The 27,737-nt window shown below is 43.8% G+C and overlaps 1 protein-coding gene across 2 annotated transcripts in view; it reads right to left on the reverse strand.

Annotated features, from left to right (window-relative positions):
• slit1a (slit homolog 1a (Drosophila)) overlaps window positions 1-27,737 on the reverse strand; it is an 84,383-nt gene extending 56,646 nt beyond the window's left edge. For both annotated transcript variants that reach the window (XM_068328332.1, XM_068328331.1), the window contains exons 1-4: window positions 27,148-27,737; window positions 18,134-18,205; window positions 15,973-16,044; window positions 14,358-14,429 (exon numbers count right to left, since the gene is read on the reverse strand). In XM_068328332.1, the coding sequence (XP_068184433.1) occupies window positions 14,358-14,429; window positions 15,973-16,044; window positions 18,134-18,205; window positions 27,148-27,356 (425 nt within the window). In that variant the 5' untranslated portion in view covers window positions 27,357-27,737. The remainder of the gene's footprint in view (window positions 1-14,357; window positions 14,430-15,972; window positions 16,045-18,133; window positions 18,206-27,147) is intronic.

Genomic DNA, 27,737 nt, shown 5'->3' on the forward strand with positions numbered 1-27,737 from the left:
GTATTTGTCAGGACCAAGATTTCGGATATCAATCACATCATTTTGTGTGAAGGCAAATGACTTTCATTTCTGAGAGGTTACGTTTTAATATTTAGGAGTTTAAGTCACATTACCTAATTACATTTTTTAGTTTGGTTAACTACAATAATCTGAGCACCTACACAGATTTTGATGGCACACAGTTTGCGTATACATTCTCCGATGTAATGCCACATATGCACCTTCACATTACCTCTGTCAGGCCTGACCCCATACCAAATACCCTGACTCCCCTCTATATCCAAATGAGGCCCCAGCTATCGCCTAGCAACCCAGGAACAATGAGCTCCAAGGAGAGGGAATGGCTCGAGCAAAGGGCAGGCTATTCTCTGGAGATGGAGGGAGGGATGGAGGGATGGGAGCTGAGGTGGGGAGACGAGGCGATGAGGGGTGATGGGAATGGTGTTAGGACACATCTTTAACGATGTCACAAAGAGGGTGCCTGCCTGGGAAACAGGGCGGTGCTTCTCTAACCCCGCTGGACGCCTCTGCTCGACTTTACTCTGCTCAGCTTACTCCCACAAGCAAAAAAAAAAAAGAGGTGTGGCAGGGCCACAACATGTTAGCACTACCTAATTAGTATGCAAAAGATTGCAATACAACTTGATCTATACAAGGTTAATTTGACTTGCATTACTTCTGAGAATCATGAAATCCTTAAAAAAGTTTGTGTCAAAATAACTTCTCACATGGGAAACAAACCAAGGACTTAAAGTTCTGTATTTGTATTTGACCTGAATATTTAATCTGAACTTTTGAACAGGTTTCGTGACTTCAGCAGGCGATTTATTTTTCATTAATGTGTCCCAGACACATAAGACTGACTTCAATACATTACAAATAGAAGGGAAAATAATACAGAAAAGACTCTCTCTTCATCTGTCTGTCTATTAAAGATATTGATAGCATGAAAAGATGAAACAGACCAGAGACATTTGCAAGAGACTCAATCACAACGAAGATGTGTGATGTCACTGTTTCTATTTGTTTTACTTGTGTCTTGCTTGTTTATTCACTTTCAATATATTTTTTGGTAGTGAATGGACATCGTCTTGAGGTCATACGTTATGCACTTTTGCACTTTATGCACTTAAGCCTTGATCTTTTCCCAAACATCAAAACAAAATCAAATTGGAACTATTTCATAATGTGGACTACATAATGTACTTAACACATATCATCGGACCATTTTGTCAACGGCTGGCATCAACTTTGTGAGAGCTAGTCACGGAGACTTAACCGAGTCAGGCGTTGACATCGATATCCAGACGCTCTGTCTTTAAGTATAATGTGAAACAAATTTTCGTCATCCCTCCATCTCTCTGGAGGAAGGAAGGTGTTAACACAGATGTATCACCATCTTTCATCTTTTTTTATCCAGAAACACAGGTAGGAAGGTGAACGAGGGGCCAAACGCAGAACAATAACACCGCCACATCAATTTCCATTGAAACTCTTTAGACCTTTACTATAATAAGCTGCCCAGATACCTGCTCTCATTGTAATGATGTCACTGCAGCATTCAATACTTATCAATTTCAACTTCTGCCATCATATTGTGCCAAAGTTTCTAGCATTAGAAGCAGCTCCTGTAAGGCTAATCTGATCCTGAAATTGTCGCCCCAACACGATGTACAAACTAACAATCAGAAATGTTTTACCAATTCAATTGTGAGTGAGAGCTGAGTGAAGAGGACGAGAGGAAAGTCAGAGAATATAAAATCGTTGGAATGAGTGTTAAGGAAGTGTGGAGGGCTGCCGAGCACCGGTCTGTCAGCTTGTTCATATGAAAACTCTTTGTTAGCCATGAATGGCCTCCTTTCTTTTACAACAGCTTTATAAAGTGGAAACAGGGCATGTTCCCCCTGCTCCCAGCATACACCACAGACCCACACGCATACACCACAGACCCACACGCATACACCACAGACCCACATGCATACACCGCAGACCCACATGCATACACCGCAGACCCACACATGCACTGACTTTACCTTATTTCCTTTATACAAATCCAGACTAATGATTGTGACAATAAAACCCTTTCATTTCTTTGGGTTTGGTTAGTTTGTTATTCAGAAGGTGACTTTTGAAGATAACACTCAGGCTTTTTTATAAATATAATACACACAATAGTACATTAGCGCTATTTGGTCAGTAATGAAATTATTGATGAGAAGCCCTGAATGCATGAACATGGCAGTCGTACTACATTGTGGTCAGGAAGTGGCGCTGATCCACAAGTCAGAGGTAAATCTGGTCTGTGAGACTAATGAAGGTGTCAGGGAAAGGGAGCAGTAATAGTGTGTGGCTATGCGTTACGGATTACTAGACACACACACACACACACACACACACACACACACACACACACACACGCTGCTTTGGGAGGATTTAACAGTGCTAGGAATGGAGGATTTAAAGAGTGGTAACGCTCCTCCACTCCAAGTCAAAATATTAGATGTTGTTCAAATGTATGTCACTCTTTCTCTGTCCTTGGACGTATTTTCATGACAGTTTTATGGAGTGTTGACACATTCGTGAAAGAAAGTTGAGAGGAATAATGGAATTAATAAAAAAAATGCTAAAAGTATTTGCACGTATGCCATTGATTTCTCGCCTAAGCTGTTCTCTGGAATCAAGTATCTGACCTATTGTGACCTGTAAATATTGGAAATGTCTCTGGGATAATGTATTGGACAGAGGAATGCCATAAGTTACACAGACTATAAAGATCTGCCCTGTTCTTTGACAGCATTGTGTCTGTGTCTGGCTGGGACGCATGTGGACTTCATGGGAGATGTCTGCATTTCCAGGTTTGGGTTTGGATGGGGCTAGCCACAGTCCAATGCTCCACTAACACACCAACACCCACAACACACCATCCAGCCATCGGCTTGATCTGCACATGAAAGAGCTCGCAAGCTCATTACCCCAGGCTGGAGCTCACCGGGGCCTCCAGTCACCAGGCCCTTTATAAGCTACAGGATGGAAAGAAATTCTTCCAGGAGGGGGCGAGGAACAGAGAAAGAGATCTCATATAGAGCTGGCCATCCATGCAGCCAGGTGTTAAAGGTACAGATAAGGTGCAGTGAGGAAGAAATAGACGGGGAGGAATGGGAAGCAATAAAGAAGCTGGAACAAGATAGATGACAGAGAGGAATTGAAGTCCAGCAAAAGGGGCAGGGGAATGATAGAGGAGGGAGGGAAAGCTGACAGAGGCGGAAGACTTTCTGCTCATATCTCTGTGCAGTGTTTTATCCTGCATAGGCCCCCAGTGCCACTCAGGTCTCCACCAGCAGAGTCCGGCTTTGAAGTGATAATGGGGCTTTTGGTTAATGCTCCACTGCAGGTGCCCCTGGCTCCCTCAGCCGCTCTGTCTTCAAGTACGGCCATATAGATGAGAAGAGATGAAAATCCTTTTAAAGTCGACCAATGAGGCCAATCTTTCTTCTTCATGCCTTTTTCTTTCTTTCACTTTATCTGCCAACCCCACTTACTCCATCCTCACACTATTTATTGCTTCGAAAGCACTGTCTGTCACTTTCAGGTCCTTCTGTTGCCCTCTAACTCATTTTACCCTCTTTCCATTCCTCACTTTTTCCATCTATTTACTCGACCAAATCGCATCATGACAATAGATTTGGGAGGAAGGGATTTCAAATTACTCAAAAACTTTTTATTCAAGTTCTTCAAGGAAAAAAAAAAACTTTCTGCGCTGTGGATATAATGAATAAAATATGTTTGGTAATTCTCTCCAGGACCACCTTCATTTCTCTCTCCCTGCCTTCCTCTCTTTTATCTTTTCTGCTTTTTCAGCTCTTGTCTTCTCTTTGATTCTCAGTGCTTCTCTTCTCTTTGGTCACTGGAGTATCAGATTTGTGTGACTTTAGGTCTTGCATGGTATATAATGTATAACAGGTAGTCAAATACACAGATCTGGCCACAGAATCTTTGTGTTTTTTGGGGTGTCATGTACCAAAATTCACATTTTCCTCTGTGCTATAATGCCTCGCACTGCAAAGCTCTGTTTGTATTTTTAAGGCAGGCAACTCTCAATAGAAGTAGTATTTTCTGTTTATTGAGAAAGTAGGATGGTAGCAGCAACAGCAGGACTCACGATAAATAATAAACTGGCTGCATGCAAGTATTTTCATGGGAAAGTTTAAATAAGAAGTATTTCAATTCTGAAAAAACAAACTTGTTGCGGATGACCTTCTGCACGAGATCCATTTATAATAGAGAGACAAAGCTATAAAGGACTCAAGTTGTCAGTGATGTTGGTATCTAATTAAACCCAGAATTGCAGTCACTTAAAATTAAATCACAGATGAAGAAGAAAGTTGTTGTGTTTAATTATGCAAGAAATCATTTTTTATGGCAAATAAAGAATATTTTTCAGTATTTAAACTAGCAAATGTTTGGTAACAGAAGGATTTTATCCATTTGAACATAGCCTTGATTTTCTCATAGCTGCAATACATCTAAACACTTTCTGTGAAATATAATATAGCAGCTCCCTCGTACAGCCAGTCTGTAAACGTCAATTAGCAGCAATATCAGAGCTATACAAAAATATTGTTGCCTGAGGAACTGAAAAGGAAAGACATAAATTGCCTCATTCACTTACTCAAAAAGGTTTTCTAAGCTGAGATAAATCAGCATACTCGTTGCCACAAGTTTGTGTCTTTCACCACTAGCCAGCACCATCCCATCCTCATTACCCCTGGAGCACCCGTGGCAGCATCTCTGCACAGTGAAAAATGAGAGTTTTCAAGTTCAGCTGCTGAAATGTGGCTGCAGCTCAGCAGCCTGTGGAGTCTCAAAGGGCCTGGAGGTGAGCTGCATGTACACCCTAAGAATGGGCATGCTCACCACAGACAGAGAGGAGACAGAGTTTACACACATACATGCACACACACACACACACACACACACACACCGATACACACACACCGATACACACAGATAGGAGTCAGACTTCATCAGCTGGGTAAGTAACTGCACAAGAGGCAAATTTGCCTAAAATCTTACACAAAAGGTGCCTCCCGGCCCAAACCATATGTTACTTCCATAAAACCAAGTAGCCGTAGGAATCCGGAGAACTAGCCAAAAGCTGCGATCCAGGATTTGTGTGGATAACCTAAAAACTGACCGAGGAATCGCAGTTTAATTTTTACTCTTTTTTTCTTCCGTGGGAGATTCTGAATCCAGATTCGCAATGGGAGAGTTCAGGGACTTTCTTGGTCCTTAGAGGTAAAAATTCATCCACGCTGCTTGTCCGACTGCTGATGCAAGTACATGTTCTTACAGGGTACAAAATGTCTTCATTTATATAGAACTTTCATAGTTGTAGAGTCACAGTTAATTGCGTGACGACAATTTGTTTAGACCAGTTGTGTCTATTTCTCTCTGCCTTCTGAGAAGATCAATGCACCCACACTGAGTGGTCAAAATCCTCAAATCTCCTCACATTGAAAGACGAACAGCTTTTGCCAAACGTTTCAAAGAAATAACTAACTTATTAGTTAGAGAACGGTAGGCCACTGATAATATTTTAAATTCATGTAAAATATTTATTTCATGGTTTAATAATGGTTCATACTCAGACTCATCTATAATACAGAATATTTCCATTCAGTAATTTTTTTCTCTTGTTGGATATATCTGTATTAAAATCAGAGTTGCAGCGTAGTGACATTTGACAACTTCTCCAAGTACCTTTGCCTCCATGAAGAGCGACAGACAGACCTGAGCTCTTTAAAGGAACTGACCTCCTCAGGGAGAAGCTCTCCACCAGCGAGAAGGCGCTGAAGGAGAGAATGTCGCTCTGATGGAACAGATCAGTACTCCGAGAAGGAGGAGGCCGTACATAAACAACTCTCTTTCTGCTGTGATTATTCAGAATCATTTTCAACTTAACAGGCAATATTTGAGCACAGAGAAGAATTAAAAGCCGGTGATGAGCTCCTCAGGTAGTAGAAGAACTTTCTCTCTGAGAAAGTAAGTTCAAATGGACCTCAAAATACAAGCTGGAGCTCTAACAAGGAGGTGAGCATGAGGAGAATGAGCAGCTCTCATTCTGGTTTGATTATTCGAAATCATTGTCTAGCTTGATAGACAGAATAACTCAGCAAAATGAGGAGTGCAAAAAACAAGAGGATGAGCCACTAAAGGAGAAGAACAACTTTCTCTCTGAGGAAGCAAAATGAACAGCAGAAATGCAAGAGCTGAAGAACATCCAGCTGCAGGTGAGTTCATGTTACTTATTCTAATAACTTGTTTCATAACTCTTCAGATGACAGAAGGAGCTCCAGGGAACTATTGCTAATATAACAGTATATACCTCTTATTTGATCATATCAAAATGTCTTCTTGCAACACAGTAGAAAAAGAAGAAGAGGAAGAAAGAGAAGAAAGAACCTTTATTCATCCCCAGTAGGGGAAATTAGTTTTCCACTCTAGTCATCATTTTTTATTTTTAACCATCCCACGTTTATACATATGGGTAGAGGCCCAAACACACACACACCAAGGGCCTGTTGGCATGCAGATAAATGGTAAGAGGTAGAGCGGCGGGCAGCTCCCTGGGGCGCCCCAATGAACAACTTGTAAGGGGACATTGCCTTGCTCAGGGGCACCTTAGCAGTGCTCAGGAGGTGAACTGGCACCTGTTCAACTACTAGTTCACACTCCAAACTTTTTGGTCCACGTGGATCTTGAACCGGCCACCTTCCGGCCCCCAAGCCAAGACCCAGTGGACTGAGCTCCTGCTGCCCCAAAGGAAGGCAGACCACCACGAGCAGTGTTGCTGTTAGAAAATGTACACATTTAATCACAACGTCTGTTTTCTCAGGATCTCTTAAAGGCAAAGGAACTCCCCCACCCTTTGCCTTCTACTTGGAGGAGGAGAACTTTGAAATAAATAAAATCAACTCTCCACATTAAACTTGTAATTTTGTTGTGTGATTGTAATTTCACAAATAAAGTCTCTGTCTCTTCTCCATTGACTGTGTCATGAGTTAATTCTGTCACTTATGTACTTTACAATCCTTTCTCATCAAAAACATGAACACAATGTTCAAGGCAAAGGGGATGAAACACAGCTTCACGTCACAAATTTAATATTTTATTTGGCGGTGACAACAAAGGTCAGTGCCATAAAAATCATCCAATCTAGCAGTGTTGATGTATATCTGTATCTTTCATGTTGTTTTGGCAGATAATTCTGAAACAACTATAAACATCCGTATGCATACACACACACACAAACACACACACACACAAACAAACACACATACACAGATATACACACGCATACTTGCAGAAAGAGAGCCAGAGAAAAAAAAAGGGTTCAGCAAAAGGCTGTCCTTCTAGAGGATAACGGGATGCATCGCAAACCCTACAATTACACAACACAACTAAAAATCACAAAATCTGTTTGCTTCCATTTTTCCATACTTTTCCCGAGCAAACGATAGATCTCATCTAGAGAATATGAGTCTTATTTTGAACTATTTGACCTCCATACTGTAACTTCATGTGTGTGTGTGTGTGTGTGTGTTCTGATTTCACAGAAGACGTAAACAGACACAATCTCATCTCTGCGGAGCATTTGTTGCTACAACAGGAAATCAACAGCGTACAATACATGCATTAATGCATGTATGTTTGTGTGCTTGTGTGTGTGAATGTATCATCTCCCCTGCATTTTGTTTGTTTGCACTTTTTAAATGACAGAAACAGAACTTGAAGCCACAGGACAAGGCCAGAACAGTCATTTGCTGTGCGGGTCTTGGTTTGGTTGCACGACGAAACTTGTGGGCAATTTTGTACTCCTTCCTGCTCGTAAGGGTGAAGGTTTCAACCCCCCTCTTCTTCCAACCCAAAGAAAGGAGTGGCCATGTTTGGGTCCACTTGGGTTATTTCCAGCACTGAACTCCAGAGTCTCAAGTCCAGACCATAACAGCTCATAACTGGAGATTACACATAGACACTGTAGTCTTCCTGCAAAACTTCTCACATGATGATCCAAAGCAGATAAGGTTGATCGAAGCTCCAGATCTTGAACCGAGTCATAACGACATAGACAGATGCAGCGACTGGGAGAACACCTACTGCACTCTATTAAGCCCGTGATGAATTGGCTGGAATTTTCATTCTGATGGCTGCATTCATACTCCATGCAGCTTAAATTTGCAGAACCATTAGGCACACACACTTCAACTAAGCATGTTTTCATTCCCACAAGCAGGACAACCCATCTAACACTATATGGGTTGTTATTCCTGGATGGAACTGCAGCATTCCACAAACCCCTGCTTGGAGATTCCGTGGTGTAAGTGCATGTGTGTGTGTGTGTGTGTGTGTGTGTGTGTTTGTCCATGTATGTGAACATCAGGGTGACTTTTTCTTTTCTTCCGTGTGTCAGTTCCAATCTGGACCGGGCAAAGCCCGCTGCCAGGGGAGGAGGAAGAAGACAAAGGCCTTCTTCAGCAGCTCTACGAGAGAAACCAATGTGTGTGTGTGTGTGCGTGCATGTGTGTGTGTAGTCATAACGCATCTAGACCACACTGTGATGTCTTATTTATGGTGTATCAATTCATAATGACCAGGCCAGTCCCCACTGTGGAGACAAACACACACACAAACTGCATGAACGTAACTGGGATGGTCATTGAAGGAGAACCTGTGCTTGTGTGTGTGTGTGTGCGTGTGCGTGTGCGCGCGCGTGTGTGTGTGTGTGTGCGTGTCTGTGTGTGTGTGTGTGTGTGTGTGTGTGTGTGTGTGTGTGTGTGTGCGCGTGCACTAAGTCTGTTCATAAGAATATTTGAATATTTAGAGCATGGAGAACTTGTGTGAGTGACTATGTAGAGCAGTGTGTTCCAGACACCGGACAAACACACCAAACAGCACTGATGTTGTTGTGCTTTAGTGTGAATATTTAACAAGCCTCAATGCATTGTTCCATTATTTTCGACGAAGGACACGGGATCGTTCGTGAATATAAACAGCAGTGATTCTCCCTTGCTTCGGACACGTCTTCGCTCCTCACACACCCCTGACTCTGTAACTCTGTGCTGGTTCACTTTCTTCTTCTTCGCCTCTCGGTCTTTCTCAATTGCTCCCCTTGTGTTGCGGTTGCGAATATTTCAGATGGCGGAGTGGTTTTTAAATTACCCCCTTTTGGCTTCCGCTGTCCTCACATGGTTTGGTCTGTACTTCTCTCTCACACACAGTACGACTCGTAAAGAAAACAGCGACAAGCCATAAAAGCCACTTTTACCAGCTGACAAGGAGAGAGGCAGGAAGAGGGTCAGGGGTAGTGAATTAAAGCCTGCCTGGTGTTTTTCGGTTGGCTGCCAGGTCAGGTATGTCATTCTCAAAATCGAAATCCTGCATCGAGAAAGCATCAGTTCACACAAATTTAGAAAAAAAAAGAAATATTTCCAGCTTATTAATTTACCAATGTTATTACATCCCGCGTCAAAGAAGTGATGTATTGTAATTGTCAGTTTGTTCGTCCGTTAGTCCACTAAATATCTTTGCAACCGTTGCAGATAGAAAGATGAAACAAAAAGCACATTACTCGGGCAGCAAAGGGGGTGAAAATGACATATTGGCCTTGACCTTGAAAAAACTAGGTCAAGGTCAAATTTCAATTTTTATACACTCAGGAACCGGATTAGATAGAAAGACAAGGGTGAAGGCCAGTGTGAGTAAAACCATAGATCAAAGCTAGTGATTTGATCTATGACAGTAGGTGAGAGCACTGGCTTTGATCTTTGACCTATGCAAGTAGGCCGAGGTAAAATTTTGCATTCAGGGTGTCGCGGGATGTTGCAGTCTGTGACTGCCTTGGTTCTAGTTGATAACTGTTCTTTATAAATGGTGCTGGGAAGTTATAACACCATCCGTTATGACAAACATCATGAATCATTTTTGTAACTTCAACAGACGATACTTTTAAACATGTTACGAGCACAGCCAAACTCAAAGATGACCATCTAAGAAGAAAGTCTAAGTGAATTAAACTAGAGCTGTCTGTGTGGGTTGATTGGTGGTCAGTAAAAAAATATGTGGACTTCTCCTTACAGCTGCCAAAGAATGTGATTTTGTTTTATTTGTGTCCAAAGGAAAGTTTACCCACTAAAGTCTTTGCTTTCTGTATTTACTTAGTGTCAGACAAACTGAAGTCAAGAAATCAGAATGCCTGCCTTTGATGGCACAGAAACCTCCTGATGGAGACAGGTTGCCATGGGGACTGCTGCCAAGCTGGGGGCCCAAGCGGTCCTCAGAGGGAGGGAGAGGGAGACCAAGCACGTCGAAGCAGGTCATTCATAAGCAGAGACAAAGAGGAAACGACCAGCTTGGACCATTAACAGCTTGCCAAATACACACACGCACACACACACACACACGTGCGTGCGCGCAAACACACACACACATACACATACACACACACACACACAAGGGGAAAAATACATTTTTCAGTCAGTTATGAACAAGAAGTAAAATATTACAAGAGATAGTTTTGTTGGATTTGTGGCGCTGAAGGGTTTGGAACACTAGAATGAGATATCAATGCAGTCAGTCTTCAGTGAATGAAGGACGGAAAATGCTGCACCTACAATGGTAACAAAGTGAAAAACATGTGGGAATATTGTGACACAAAGGTGATTTATAGGTCTAATGACTCATTTATGACTTCATTTATTCTAAATCTCTTCCACCATACATTTTCTTATTTTCACACTGGGCTACTTCTCCCTTAACATTGAGATTGCAACAGACACACAAAATCACTCCAACGCAAACACAGAACAGGCAGCTCTGCAAAGCACATAGTTGAAGCAGCTCTTTTATCTATAGTCAAAGCCATATAAAGAACATAATCCCTTGTGCAGGCCTGCCATCCTCCCATTAGCACACAGAGATGTAATTATAGTGCTATTCTGTGTGTGTTTATGTCTAATTAGTGTTTCCCTCTATTTTTTCACTTGTGTGTGTGGTGTGTGAGTGTGTCTATACAGTCAGTGTGATGGGAGGGTTTGGTATGGCGGGAAGCAACAATCGTCAAGCATTAACAAGAAAATGACAGATCTTTAGAAAAGGATGAGAAACACCCCCCCTCAGCCACGGTTTCCTTCACTCCCCCCTGGAGAGCAGGTACTACCACACCCTTCCCTCCTCCTTCCTGCTCCCTCATCCCTCCTGGGGAGACAAACAAGGGAAAACCTCCGTTTGCTGTTCCCTTGCCCCACTTTGTCACACCACGCGTTATCTATTAATGGAAGCAACACCCCTTTGAACCAGCATGTGCTGTGACTGGCATTTGTTTGCGACCTCAGCAAACAACACCGTAATCAAAAAATCCACAAAATACCACTTCACCTCCTCCACCCCCAAACCCCTCCATCCTGAGTCCAAACCAGATGCTATTCCCTAGGGCCAGCTATCAGCCTGACTACTCCGCAGTCCTCCAACATCGTTCACCTATCCCCTCTGTTTTCCTCCATCCCGCGGTCCTTCCTTCCTCCCGCTCTCCCACTGCGAAAAGACACTAATTACAAACAGGAATAAGTAGATTACAGGTTTGAAGTGCAGTGGAAATGGAATGAGAAGTCAGGGGTGGTGGGTTGGGGGCAACAGGTTGTTAACAGTGATGAATGCAGCTCTATCTTCACTGTTATTGTTCACTGAGGTCCTGCGCAGTGCTCTCGCCTCCGCACCTCCGTTCCCATGCCTTCTCGCCAGCGCCATCCATCACAGGCAGCTTTAACTAACTATAACTATCTCTAATCATCTCTAATCAATTCAAATTATCTCTCCTCTGCCCCTCATGCATCAGTGTCTCTGGTATCTCTCAGGCATAGGAAGAGACGGAGGAGCGGGGGTGTAGATAATGAGGTAGGCTCTCAAAGCAGAACACAGCACTACCTCAGTTCTCTGCTGTGTCCGAGTTTCCGCTGATTTATTGCAGAGATGAAAAGCAATTATTCCTCGATATGAATTTGTTTTTCTTTCCCAGAGCCCGGAGAAAAAAGGGCCACTTTTAAAAATATGTATTCTTGCAAGAACACAAGCATTAATTTATAATGTTCCCTTTGTAGTGAAATCTCATTACCCCGTTAGCTTAATGAATGCATGGGAGTGGAGTGTGTAAAACTCCCCACAAATCAGCAGTACTCCGCTCATTTACCGACAGCCTTTCATTAACCCAACTAGCTTTTCTTCAAAAAGCTTAATGAGAGCGACAATCTCATCTATTAGGCCTCCCTCCTCTATCCCCTACGTCCTGCATTCTGTTTGTCCTCTCAGCGGGAAGTCTCAGGCAAATAGCCACTTTAAAGTACGAACCGTTCCTGAGACCCTCCAGACCGAGAAGAAAGAGAGAGAAGGTGGCGAGTATTAGAGACAGAGATGATTGTAAAAAGTACAGAAAAGGGAAGGAGGTACTTAATCCTGTATCCAAAAGGAGAGAAACCATCTGGGTAAGTGCTCCACCTGGGGGCATCGGGCTTTCACATTAACCTCTCTTGTTAAGGTCATAAAGGCAAACCTTAACAAGCCCCACTGAGCACTTTGAGCAAGTGCAAAGACGCACACAAGCACATATCCAACCATATATTACCTGTCTGTCTGACACACACACAAGCACGCACGCACGCACGCACACACACACACACACACACACACACACACGAAATAGCTACAAAAGTCTTCCCCTGAGACCTGAGAATCTTTTAAGTCCATTAAAAGCTGCTGGTGGAGGCTGTAACCAAACCGCATCAGACTGGAACCAGAACCAGCGGTGTGGCCCAGACACACTGCTCAGGAGTTCAGAAACACATCCTTTGTCTTCTACCACTGCTCCTTATCCCATTCTACCAGCTCTATTTTTAACAAGCGACAGAAGTATTTCAAAAAACTGTCAATCTAGTAAAGGCGTCATAAAAATTGCAATTTTTTTCAATTCCACAGCCCTGGATTGTACATTTGTTTTAGCTGCTAAAGAATGTATGGCACTTCCACACCTGAAACGTTTCAAGGTCCATTATGGTTCTTTTTTTATGTAGCCAAGGAAAGAGAACAAATGAATGTATACACAGACACATAGCGAATCGATTAAGCACTGTTAAACAAAGTCTCATTCTCCACAAAGCCAAAGCTAGGTTTAGAATAATGAGCGTGAAGTTTGATTGGATGAAACAGCAGCGCTGTGTTAGCACAATCCTCTGGCTGTTGGCAGAACCCGCCGCTCCAGATGGAGTAATCACACTTGTTCAAGGCCATCCTCTGGTCTGGGAGGACTCGGTCTGCTCTGTGTCTGTTCCAGCCAGACAGACAACTCGGTGCTGCTCAGTATTAGCAATCCGCAAGGAACGCCAGCTTTACCCCTGAGAACGAGGCTTCGCTTCAAAGCCCTACAGGTTGGTTTTGGCATAATGATGTGAGGAGATAGCTTGCAAGGAAGTGACATATAGAATCAAGATGGTTTTAAATATCAAAGATAAACATATGGAGGACTGAGGCCTGGGATCATGGGCTAGCAGTACCACTGTGTGGGTTGAAGGGAGGGAAATGAGTTTTCCATGTCCCACTGTTTCATTATTCCCAGATGCACCAGGTAATCTGAACTGGAATAATGGGAGCTGGAATGATCGGACAGTGACAGCGACACTGATTATCCCCAAAAAGAGAGAGAGAGAGAGAGAGAAAAAAACCCTGAATCTTGTTACAGATGAGAATAAAGTTTAGCACGATTGAACACATTTCATTCATACAATAAATTCCACTGGATACTTCGGAGACTTTTCCTGTGACATAAAATAACTTCATTAAGTAACACAGACATCCTTTCACCTTGACGAGAGTTCAAAGCCTAATGCGTCGTCTATTTCAAGTCTTACACCAACGCCCTGTCATCAGTAGTGTCTCTAGTTCGCAGGCTAGCACAGAGAAAAACCAGACAACTTCATATGAAGGCCCACGGCAAGTAAGTCACATTTCCACTAACCCTAACCCTAACCCTTGCATTTCACACACTTCACCTAATATGTCAGGATGTTAATGAGACCTGATGACATTCCAGCGATGGCAATTGAAGCCTAATTGCCATTTAAGTGTGTTTAAACCTAAACAAAACTATGAATCATCAGCTTTAATGAAACCACGCTGTGCAGCACATAACATTGAAGTACATTAGACATCTGAGCTCCACTGGTGGTTGTGTAACAAAGGAAAGACCAAAAGAGATGACGCGTGCAATGACGGAAAAGAAAGTTCTAAAGTGAAATAAAAGTGAATGTACTTACAGTCGAGACAGGCCGGGGTTCTTTTGAAACAGCAACTCAGGAAGCTGCTGCAGTTGATTACGGTTCAGTCGCCTACGGCATGAAAAACACATGATCAACCATTGCATTTGTGTGTATGTGTGTGTGTGTGTGTGTGTGTGTGTGTGTGTGTGTGTGTGTGTGTGTGTGTGTGTGTGTGTGTGTGTGTGTGTGTGTGTGTGTGTGTGTGTGTGTGTGTGTGCCCCTGTGTAGGCAGAGTAATTTCTGCTAGCTGCTGTAGATTGGGTTTAGCCACAGGCTATTGCATTTCAGTGTGCTCTAAATGTCACATAAATATCCAACTTAAAGTTCAAGGGAATTACACTTCTATGCACAGTTAAATTACAATGTTGTGCCTGGTAGATTTCAGTGCCCTGCCGACATTCCCAGAGTAACAAAATAACAGCGTGCTTATTTAAACAAGTGAATTACATCCACCAGTTATCTCAACATGAGTAGATTTTATCAGGGCTACGCTATCAAGGCAAGATGTTTCTAAATAAAATGAAAAGAAATGGATGATCGTCTTCCAGCTTGAGGAAGCACTGATAGGAATGGTGGTTGGCAACTGCATCCATGTCAAACAACTAACATCCAAGACTGGCAGGCTTTATGCAAATACAACAATTAAGTCAACAAGGAACAGACTGTTGCTAATCTGTTGGAAACCACAACTCTCTTCTTCCTGAATGGCCCATTGGAGGCACATGGGACTGAATGCTGTGGCTGTAGCAGAGAGTGGTTTCAGAGCTGAAAGGGAGGCCACTACACATTCAGACAGATGTTGGGATCTGTGCCACTGAGAAGAGTGCTTGGCCAGCGGAGGTGGAGATTTAGTGGGCAATGGGCATTAATGTTCTACTGCTGCTCCTGTCACACTGAGCTATACCTGCTGGTGGGTTAGTGGCTTTAAAACATCAGAGGAAGGAGACGTTTAAATTCCACATTGGTCTGGCTCATTGAAACGTCTACCCAGTGTTTGGGATCTGCCGAATATGGAGGAGAAGGTGAGGCAAACTGTGCATGGCCTCAAGTTTAGGAGTGTACATTTTTAATGTGGGTTTCAGATCAGGGGAAAGTCTCTTCAAAAGCTAACCACTGTGTGTGTGGACGATGGCATGTGTCCATTAAGTCATCTGCTGCGCATGTCTTCCATGTGGGTAACACTACCGATTCACTAATGAGCTGGTTTAGGTGTGGTCGGTTGTGTTTGTGTGTGTGTTTTCTCAGCCGGGTTACAAGCTGTTGGGGAGTCCTGGTGCTATCCAGATGAGCCAGGGTCTGTGGTGGGGGAGGCCTCTTAAGCCTACATATCCCACTGAGGGCATTCCCATCAGGCAAAGCTAATAAAAAACTACTTCCAGCTGATGGTGCACCCTTTCAGCATCATCCAGTCACAACAGAATGAGTGGCAAGTGACTCACACTTGATACACAGTGTATGGCCAGTCCCCCCACCCCCACGCCCCCGTTACTCTCATTGCACTCAATTAATGCATATACTTTATACAGATCAGTAGGAAGGTGGGATTTCCATTTGAAGCTCCAAGTTTAGACATAAAAATGTGTTGTTTCTGGTCCGCCTGGGTGGCACTCACAGTCTCTCCAGCTCCTTCATGTCATCAAAAGCTCCACGCTCAATCACGGTAATCTGATTCTCCATCAGCTGCCTGCAGAGAGGGTAGAAAGAGAGCCTTAGAGATGTGGGGCAGTGTGGCTTTGGGGTTTTTATGAGTCTACAGACGGTCAGTCGGACTTGAACCAAATAAAGGGGACTTTGGGGTTTGGGTAGCAAGACTGCTCAGGGTGAAGAATATTCAATACATCCCCCCCACTCACACACACACACACACACACACACACACACACACACACACACACACACACACACACACACACACACACACACACACACACACACACACACACACGCCAATGGTGTGGATTGGGGGCACAGTGTGGAATCTTGGCATAGGAAGCTGGAATTGCGGCCAGGAAAGTTTCTAAGGTGTTTCAGAGAGTTTGGATTCAGGGTCTGGTGTGGTCCACTGGGTGTAGTGGTTGGGTGGAGACTAATTAAAAGGTAGGCAGGGGGTCAGACAGTGTGTGAGGGGAAACTGAGGTGGACTCCAAGGTTTTTTACAATTGGCACATCTAGGGGTATCAGGGTGTGTGCATGTCTGTCCGTTTGTTAGCATGGTTACAGTTTGCAGCTACATTTGTAGGTATGTCCATCGGGGCTGCTAGTCACATTCAAACAAACAAGGTAACACACACACACACACACACACACACACACACCAAGAGTACGATCTCTCCTCACTTATATTGCCAAAGCTAACGTACAAAAAAGGGTTCTTGGATGATTTTGGAAGCGTTACAATAACACAAGGCCAGGCAGGAGAGAGAAGCATCCAGCAGCTTAGAAGCAACAAGAGCTTTCCTTCATTACGTATACAACTGTTCTGTGTTGAAGGCGACCTCTTATATCTCCTGTGAGGCTGCACTGAGCAGCAACTCAGCAGGCTAGGTTTCCTCCCTATTGAATATAAATGCTAATCACTGTTCGCACTTCATAAACATAAAGAGAAGTGAGCAAGTCACCTCCGATCTCTTTCTCATGAATTTAGATTGAAGTGTGAAAAGTTTTTACGGACTGTCTGAGAGCAGGCAGCCTTTCTGACTTTCTGTTAACCTTTCCCTGATTGTTTCTCTATTATTCTGCATTTCCTCTCTCTCTCTCTCTCTCTCTCTCTCTCTCTCTCTCTCTCTCACACACACACACACACACACACACACACACACACACACACACACACACACACACACACACATACACACACACACACACACTGCTTATTTAGACCAGTCAAGAAGTAGTGCCAGACGCATGGAGGTAATTCAGCTGTGTTGACTTTAGACTGACAGGATAAATGGCAGCTGACTGTAAAGATAAACCTCTGCCTCTGTTTGGTCTCTGCTGAGGTTTACTGTGGGGGTCAGCAGGATCAGAGGTCAACATGCAGTTCGTCCAAATATGGTGACCCCACAGAGGCCTCCTCAATAACACAACCAGACACTGCCATGAACCTGCAGCATTTACATCCCATGCATCATGTGTATCGTTGACTCATCCGAAAAGTGAACATGGAGGTTGGAAATGTGTGCAGCTCAAATTACATTTAATACATTTTCAGGTCCATGCAGCTTCCCTTCTGGCAGTGTTTCTAATGCCTATGGTACTACTAACAAGTGCGTGCACACGCACACGCACATACACATACACACGCACACCCACACACACACACACATGTAAACCCTTTCACAACTATTTTAATACTTGAAGTCATAAGTGCTATTTAATTTCAGCACACAGAGTCGATGACTTCACTGTAAATATGTTAACTGTGTTGAGAGCCTATTTAGGGTTGGCGTATGTTTGTAGCTTACATGTCGATGTGTGGGTAAGCGAGTCTGTCTGCAGGACAATAAGTGGACAGAATATAGTGAAAGAGAAGTCCATTACTTCACTGTCTACAGTCACTCAGTAGCTTAATGTACTCTGGAGTAGGACTCTTGACAGAAGCATCTCCACTTCATTGGGTTTATGCTAATTTGAGCAGCAAGTGTGTTCAACCTGTGAGCTACGAAGGTAGACACAGCTCATGTATGCATGAATGGTTAAAGTCAGATGCCGACATGCACCACAGGGACACAAACATGTCATCATCACGCTCGAACAAGAAGACAAGTACTTACAGAACCCGGATGTACTTGAGTCCGGCAAAGTCACTCTTGGTGATGCGTGTGAGGTTATTCCCATTCAGCTCCCTGCAAAGACAAACATGCAAAGTTGTATGAATAATTAATCTTTATTCTCCCTCTCAGTCTGTTAGATCAGATGACTGAACAGCAGCGAGCATGTAGGCATGTTTGCTTACCGATACCTGAAGCTTTGCAATAAAACTTCAAGCAATCATGACGTGCGTGAGCACACACACACACACACACACACACACACACACACACACACACACACACACACACACACACACACACACACACTTGTTGACTGCGAGATATGGGAGACATCTTATTAAAATGGAAGTCACATTGAGCTGCCTGTTTGTCTTTCCATCCCAGCCCTCTCCCTCTCTGTCTGCCCCGTCCTTCGACTATGGGTAAGGATTAGTAGGAGCCATTGGAGGGGATTTGGGTAGGGCCACAAGGCCAGAAAGCTAAGTTGTGCAGATATAATGGCGGCAGCCTCCCTGCTGAGAGTTGGTCATCATTGCAAAAGAAGGAGGAAGAAAAGTTGACATTGTTCTGTGTTGCCGGAGGATATTCCGAAATATTCTTCTCTGAGTTCAGTAGCAGTTTGAATTCTCTTGACATGACAAAAACAAAGCAAGCAAAGCACGTATTTCCTTGTGCTACTGAACTTTTTTTTAAACATTATAGATTTATCCTTCCCAGGTTCCCACCCACCCCACCCTACAGTACAACCAAAAAACTGGGTTCCAAATCTACGCCGAAAGCCCTGGTCTTTCTCCCTCAGTCACTCTCTCCTTCTCTCTTCTAATGACTACTCCAGGGACTGTAGCACTATGCAATACGAAAGAAAATGGCCATTACAGACAGATGGTCAATGTGTGTGTGTGTGTGTGTGTATGTATGTGTGTGTGTGTGTGCATGTGTACACAGGTGCATTGACGGGCCAAACGACAGAGCCACGGGAAATAAATAATGGACTGGGCTTCATTAGCCTGGGCTCTGATACACACACACATGTGGTGCTCATTACAGGTGCTTACGCAGATAGGCTACACACATGCACCTATACACACTTCAAAATTCCCAGTGTCTCATCTCCAGGGTGGTCATTGTTGATGACACCCGTAGGACATTAAAGAAGAAGAAGAATGTAGAACAGAAAGGGAAGAGACGGTTAAAATGACGGGCGGTATGGAGAGTATGTGGAAAAGTGACTCACACACATAAACAAGGGAAACCACAACTTTGTCCCCCAGCAATGAGGTGTTCTTTTACCCTGTAATAATAGACATACCAAAGTTTTAGATGTTGACTAATCAAAGTTGTTGTGCAACAACATCTCAAAGTATCTGGTTGCTCCCAGTGACTCAACTGAATTCATGGTTACTAGAAAGTTCTCCATGATGTCCTCCTGTCCCATAAATCATCAAGGATACACACCTGTTGAGAAAAGCTGTGACATTTAGGCAACGCTCAAATGTCACCAACAGCCCATGATGGTTTAACTCGTCAGAAGTCACGCTCTTTATGACATGCTCTGACCTTTTCCTTTGGCATTTTACAAAACTAATCATATACTGTTTTCAAGTTATTGTAAATATGAAGTTGGTGCTCTTCTCTCTGTAGCTCAGCGGCTACAAGGATGAATAACCAACACTTGAAGAGATGACCTTCTGCAGATCAGTTGTACTGAACTGTAAATTGCACATTTATGCAACTCCCTGCACACAAGACTTTATGATAACAGCCCACTGCTCACATGCAGCACAGAGCTGCAGCTCTTGACCTATCTGATGATGTCTGCTGACCCAGGGGATCATCCTGTCTCTCACTCCCATCTTTGAAGTTGCTTAGACGCTCCGGCTCATGGAAAATAGCTGGGATTCACATCTGCTTTAGTAATTTATGTATATGTATTAACACACACACAGTAGGAGTTTACACATGGTCAGTCAACTCTGATGTTGAGTTCTGCATGGATGAGCAAATCCAGGAGAACCCACATTTTAAATATGAAAGGTAAGAGAATTTGGAGTCCAGACATACAAAATCTAGAGTCAGCAGTGCTTGTCTTTGTCTTTACTTAATGTCTCTATCAGGAGATTGCATGCAAGTAGGACATTGTGTATATTGTGTCAATTATAATTATGAATGTGCCTCAAAAAAGTCAGCTGTTTATTAGGTGATATGTTTGTTGCACATCAGCAAAAATGCATATTTAGATAGCTCTTTTGCAGTACAGATATTTTTTTTAAATTACTGTATATTACCGTAGTAATAGCTTAAAGGCAGGAAATTAGCTGGTATTTCTATTAGGATTTTCACCTCAAACTCTTTCAGTTGAATGCATTCCATCCTCTGGAAACTGTCTGGACTCCCAGCACTAACACACTTCCTGCAGAGCAAGTGGATTTATGACATCACTATCTAATCCCTCTTCATCTTCCGTCCCTGGTTGATTGATGCCTGGTAGTACATCCTTGTGCACTGTCCCTCGGGTGGAAATGTTGCAGCTATGCTCCAACACTCCACGTCTCCATGACTCAAAGGCCTCAGAGTGCTGCTACAATGCTGAAAAACTCATTATGCTTATTTCTGCCAGCTGCAGTCCTGGGGTCCTGGTTCAGATTGAGCAACTATACGAGAAATGAAACCCTGAGACCAGAGGGAGAATAAGCAAAACACGCCGTCATGCTAAGTTCTGCTCCGAGATACACTACGCAGATTCAAAATATGTGCTGTCGCTTAGACACATACACACAGACAATATAAATATACTGCAACAAGGAGGGCACACAGACACATGTGGAGAGCAAAAGACCTCAATGATCACAAGAGAAACTGTTGGCTGTGGAACTTCTGACCGTACATGGGCAATTTATGCGGAAGCACAGCACAGTTGAAAGGAATATTAATGCAGTGGGACAGTGCAGGTCAGTAAAGTGAAAATGATCAGTTCCTTAAAACAACACATAATTAGGTAGACGAACATTAACACGTCTCAGCTGTCCATTCATAACTGCACTTAAACTTTATACTCTACTAAAGTTAGGCAAGATTGTAAATGTCATGGTGCTGAGGTTAGACATGACTCATGAAAAGTGGGTCAGTCTTGGTACCAAGCAAGTTTGTTAGACTTGGAGCTTGCAGCCACAAAACAATTAGCAATTCGAAACACAGACCACAGACCGTGGCAGGACAAGACACAATCTAGACAGATGCAAGCTGTGCAAACATGGCTAGGAGGCTAAGAAAAGTTTTGCACAAGTTTCCAGACAAGCTATGCTCCTATGTGACACTCATTATCATAGACACAGACCCTTCAGTACTGCCGCTTGTTTCTTTCAACATAAAACTACACTGGCAGGAAAAGGAGCATCCATCACTCAGGGGTCAAAATGGATTTTATTAGTCAGAGATCATTCAAACTAGCATTGACACAAGGTAATCAAATTAGGGCATCTCGACAACTTCCTCTGCAAATCAGGCTCACACGAGATGCACAAACTTTGGAATACATTCATTGTGCATCACTGCTGTGAGGAACACAGGGCCATTTGTCCCGAACAGCTTTGGCTTGGCGGGGAAGGCAGACACCAGCTGATTGAGGATGGTGGCACAGTGTGATCCAAGCTCCTCACTGTGGAAACAATCTGATGATCAGAAGCCTGACGTCTTGCACAGTCCAAGTGCGGATGCTCATTACCTATAATCACACATTGATAGTGTTGTTTGTCCAGACCAGCAAGCGCCTCTCCCTAACGAACGAACTGAGCATGTTGAGAAGCTGCGAAAGAGCGAGGCTTTCCTCCTCTACCAGACTCTATAACATATGGACGTGACAGCCGTGAAACACACAGGAGGAGAGAAGTGGGGTGTAAAGTCACTGAGAGACAGAAAGAAGACATGGCTGTTCTGACAGTGTTGTTAGCTGCCTGAAGCTGACGGTGTGGAGCAGTGTGATGGAGTGCTGTGAGCGTCCAGGGAGCTGCGAAGAGACGACGGCCTGTCTGGGTAGTGTCAGCGCAGAGATGAGGCCTGCTAGACTACAAGGAGAAAAAGTGACCTACATTCCAGTTGGTCCAACAAGTTTCGGAACAAGGCGGCACCATCCGGACTCGTGACAACCTCCAGTGCAAAGATGGAGAGATTGAAGTGAAAGAAAGAGAGAACGCAGACCAGCGTGACCGAAATAACACAGTCTTAAACGCAACTGGAACGCTTCTATCCACATAGCAAGGTTAAGTTTCTGAACAAATGTTCCCTCCTATTGAGATGCGGCTTTCAGATGAGCATTGGAGGACCTCAACAGTACATTTTTAGTGTGTGTGTGCGTCAGAGGCTGTCTCAAGTGTGAGTGTGTGCATAGACGTCTGAGAGTGTTTACCCTGCTCCCAGGCTCCTCAAGGGCTATTTACAGATTTCATTCTGCTCGGTAAGGCCTCAGGAGCCAGATTACTGATAGGAAAGGTAAACACTGGGCAGATCCTCCACATGTGTCTGACACACACACAGCTCCATCCCAGAGCCTTGACCTCTGCAGAGTCTTCTGCAGCTCCCTCTCAATTCATAAACAGTTACAGGTGGAAGTCAGGGATCAAAACACATCTGTTCTGTGCTGTTTTTACCTGACCTTCACACCACAGTGGCCACCTTGACTCCTAGTTGTTTTCTGCTGTATTAAATTGGGCTACTGTGAGCAGAAAAAAGACAGATTGCAGAAAGACATGGAAGGAAAGTAGCACACAGACCTTTCTTGATCAAACATAGATAACCTTTGACATTTTGTCAATCAATCAAACATCTAATCAGATGTGTGTCACTGCCAACGGGCTGACACACACACACACACACACACACACACACACGCACTCAGAATTGAAGTAGAAACCGAGGCTGATGACTGCAACAGAAGTTTGTTCAGTGAACGGTGCCGAGGTTTTGTTGTGGTTTTGGGTCCAGCATGAAGGTGTTAAGAAATGAAGGCTGTATGATTACACACTTTAAAAGTGTTTCAAGTGTTTCAAAAATCTGCTCTACCACATCTATTATGGTCTGGTAATTCCACAAAAGAACACTGACAAGACATTCACCCAATGGAGCACTCACTCCTGAATCTCTCCATTCCTTGAGAATAAAGAGTTTCTTTATTGAGTTCTTTTTCCCTCAGTGAGCAACACTCCATCTCTGTACAAAGACTAGTTTATAAGAAATTTAATCTGCAACTTTGTGATATTGAAGTGATTGATTAGCTATTAATGTATTTGAGGTGACTGATTGCTTTACAACACTCTGTGTTTGACGTTTCACTGAGCCTCTTACATCTGGATCGCTGCCCATAATTCCTTCTCAGACATCACATCAAAAGTTTTTTGACGAGCGTGAAATGTGGATTATGAAAGCACGTCTACAATGTCAGGAGTGTTCACTGATGTGCATTTAACCAAACACACACACATAAAGGCACACACACTCACCCTTCACTCTCCGTTGCTCTCTCACTGTCCAGACAAGGGGGTGAAAAGGAAAGACAGACTTCTGAGATGAAAGGTGATCTAGGAGGATCATCCAAATTCAATTGTCATGGTCTGCTGGGATGCAGCCACATTTGGATAGGCGTGGAGGATAATCAGTCATGTACACCCGCGTATGCACACGCTCACACACATGACATGAACAAGCCCAAAACATTGTCCGACAGACGCCCCACAAACACTGTCGTGTCATGGTTGCAGTCATAAGGAAGTGATGCAGCAACACGCGTATGGCACATACATGTAAAACACCTCAGTGATCGTGTACTTTGTTTGGCTGACTGACAAGACGTGTCACAGCACATGTGGCTCCAAACGCCGCTTCAGCTCTGATTGGTTTCCGCCTCAGTGTTCAGCTCAAGAGAAGAGGCCACAGCTGTGCGGCGCAGCCAGTAAATTGAACTGACAGAGTCTCAGGCCTATAATTTCACAATCCTCCACTGAAATGTAAACATTCTCTGAATGATCTTCATTCCAGGCATTATCACTCTTCACAGGATTACCGGCTGTGAGGATGGATATATTATACTGTTAAAAGAGAACCCTGAAATAAATTCATTCTGCCTCAGGGCTGGATCATTATAATAAATAACATAATCGTGTTTATTCATTCATTAGCCGTGTTAAAGTTACAGGATGCCTCTGCGCAGTAATCCCTTCTTTGGTTATTAGCACCTCAGTTACCGTGCCAGCCTCACTTTGAATCTCATGCTCTCGACCCCCACAGCTCCACCCCTCACCCCTTTTCTTTGTCTTTTCCCATCTCCCTCTTTCCTCTTTAGTCATATAGCCAGATCTGGCAGGTAGTGGCCAGGCTGTGTTCAGTCTTGTCAGGGTAAATTATGGATCAGGTGGTCTGTACGCTGTCTGTGCCAAAAACACTGCAGGCATTCCCCTGGCACATGCACACTCACCTCCCACCTCCAAACCTCCAATACATAAACACGGCTATCGAAGCAATGGAGCCCCTCGTATGTTTTCATCTGATATTACTTATTCACAGCGCACATAAGAAGGTACATGCTCAAGTTAATGAAAAAATACAAGTAAGCATCAGATTTAAACATGTACGTACAAAAACACAGACACATATGGTGTGCAGCCTCCACCTCCTCTTGGAGGAGATCCAGCCTGCCTCACGTCGTACTTTAAGGGTATTTTCACGCATTGGAAATACATCCTCAATACACTGGCTTTTTGTAATTACTGTAGATGATGGTACACACACACACACACACACACACACACACACACACACAGAGAGAGAGAGAGAGAGAGAGAGAGAGAGAGAGAGAGAGAGAGAGAGAGAGAGAGAGAGAGAGAAGAGAGAGAGAGAGAGAGAGAGAGAGAGAGAGAGAGAGAGAGAGAGAGAGAGAGAGAGAGAGAGAGAGAGAGAGAGAAAACTCCTCCCTCCTGTAAATCATCTCATTCATAGATGAGACACATACTCTAATCAGTGGAGCTGTTAGAGAGATGAAGCCATCTTTAATGTCGGTGTGGAGTTACTTTGGCGTTGAGATGACTGTTTTTACCTTTTTTTAGTCTGATATCAGTGTGACTATTGGTCAGTGAGAATGGATGCGAAGAGTGAGCATCGGGGGAGGGAGCGGCCAGCGGCCCTTAAGAGGCAGGGTGTGATTTTAATACGAGGAGCCCACAGTCAAATTACAGGCGTCAGTCAGGGGACCGGGGTCAGACCTGATCCAAACCCACATCGACAAGTGCAAATGGGATTTCACTGTCAGTTTTAATACCCCCCCCCCCCACACACACACACACATGGCGGTGCAAACAGCCACATTCACACAGTCCAGCAAAGTGAAACACACCTTCTTCTACAGCTTCTGCGTTCCCTGCCAGTGCGTACATCATGCCTCCTCCTTCCATGAAAAGGAGGTGAGTACGTTTGGCAACAGTGCACGTTGGGATTTTTAAAAAGAATTTTGATCTATTTATAAAAGAAAAGAAAAAAAACAGGGACAATAAACCAAAAATTCAGTCACTGCTCATTTTAATTCTTTCAGTGATTTAACTCCTGCAGCACAGTTTTATTCAAATGAACACACGTTTTCCAAATACACACACACACACACACACCCTAATCTAGGTCTGTGTGTGATGGGAACAGAAGAAGCAGGGAGGGCTGCCTTGACTTGCACAATCACCTTAATGAATAAATTTACAGCCTGCAAAAGAGGATTCCTTCATGATGCGCGCACGCACGCACACACACACACACACACACGCACACACACACACGCACACACACACACACACACACACACACACACACACCAGGAAAATGGAATAAATTACTTTACAATTCAGCATTGTCCGTGTTGTATACATGTTTAACATCACGCAGCAATGTCACAATGATAAAATCGTTTTTCTGTACACACTCTATGAACGCCTAAACAACTTTTAACACAAAAATGCTCTTGACTGGAGGGGCAGAGTGTATTTCCAGTGTGAATCGCCATTCATGTAAAAGGAAACCACTAAATGACCATGTTTCCTCTCGGCTTCAGTGTGCTTGTGCACATAAGCCACCCGGAAACATGCAGGCAGCAAAAAAAAAAAAAAAAAGGTGTTCTTAGAAATTAAATATGAAAAACATAAAATATGCAGCTGACTCCCACTATGCCAACATCGCCTCTGACACAGGCTTTCTCTGCTTCGTTCCCACCCCATGTTTTATTCAGGGTTGATATTCTAAAAGCTGAAATAGAACAATCTATTTCCCTTTGCACTCCTCACTTCTGATTTACCGATGAATATTTCAGGGGAGTGTCAGAGAAGACAGAAACTCCGCTCCACGCGTCGGCGTCTGCGTCACCTTCCCCTCCGTGTCCCGTCTTCCTTCTGTTTTACAAGACAGCTACGGGATCTTTGCACAGGGTTCGGGGAAGGAACAGATTTGCTTAATTTCCACATGATTTAACAATTTCCCAAAGTGAGCGTCCAGGAGTACGAATGCGTAAGAGAGAGGAGCGTTTGGCTCAGGAATGGAAGAAAGTGAAAAGAAGAGAAAGAGTGTTTCAGACAGGAGAAGATATGAGTGGACATAGTTCCAATTATAATAAAACCCACGCTGACCATAAACCAGACAGAAAATCTCCTGCCTGTCTGAGCACAGTTTAAGATTTAAACTTTAGCTCAAACTTTTAAATCTATGAATGCGCGCAAAAATCAATCACGTGAAGAAATCCTGAACATGTGATTGCCATTCATCCGCTCCTGCTCTTTCCAATCGCTCTCACCTATTGATACCTGATTGGCATGCCGGTGGGTGACTGACACACACACACACACACACACATACACATGCATTCACACAGCTCTGTAGGCTGGGCTATTGTTCTCTCCCAGTCACAGCAAAGTCATGTGCGCAGGACGCAGACAGGACATAGTGATAAAACACCAGAGTTCCTTTTCTTCCACTCACACACAGACGTTACTCACAGTCTTTCGGTGTTGCGGGGGATATTCCTTGGCATGTTTCTGAGACCCAGTCCGTGGCAGTCCACTGTGGTGCCGCTGCAGGTACACAGGGCTGGGCAGGCGCCGGAACGGCCCGCGAACAGCGCGGAGAGCATCATTACGCACATCCACAGTGGCACCCCAGCCAGCCTGCCCACGCCGGCCCCAGAGCAGTTACCCCTGACGGACATATTCACCAGCAGCTCTGCTTCAACACCGTCCACCTTGGTCTGTTTCTCTGTTAAAAAGCACGACTTCTGATACACCTCACAAGTCCTGTATGATAATTAGATTTGATATATAATTGTGGTGAATAAATAGAAAACAAAAGGCTATTATTTTTTTCTCTCAGCTGTGAAGCAAAGCAAATCCTCTCTGTTCTTCTAAGATTTCTTTCAGATGTAGGTAAATGATATCCACCACAGTTTGCTGATGTAAAAAAAAGAAAAGAAAAAAAGAAGAAGCTCTTTTCTCTTTTTCTCTCTCTTATTTTCTCCTTGCAAACTCTTCTCCTCCTGCTCTCCTCTTTGTGGAGTTGCTGTGCTGTGGTCTGCGTCTCCGTCCTCCTCTTC

This window comes from Antennarius striatus, chromosome 11, assembly GCF_040054535.1.
Source record: "Antennarius striatus isolate MH-2024 chromosome 11, ASM4005453v1, whole genome shotgun sequence".
Lineage (NCBI taxonomy): Eukaryota > Metazoa > Chordata > Actinopteri > Lophiiformes > Antennariidae > Antennarius > Antennarius striatus.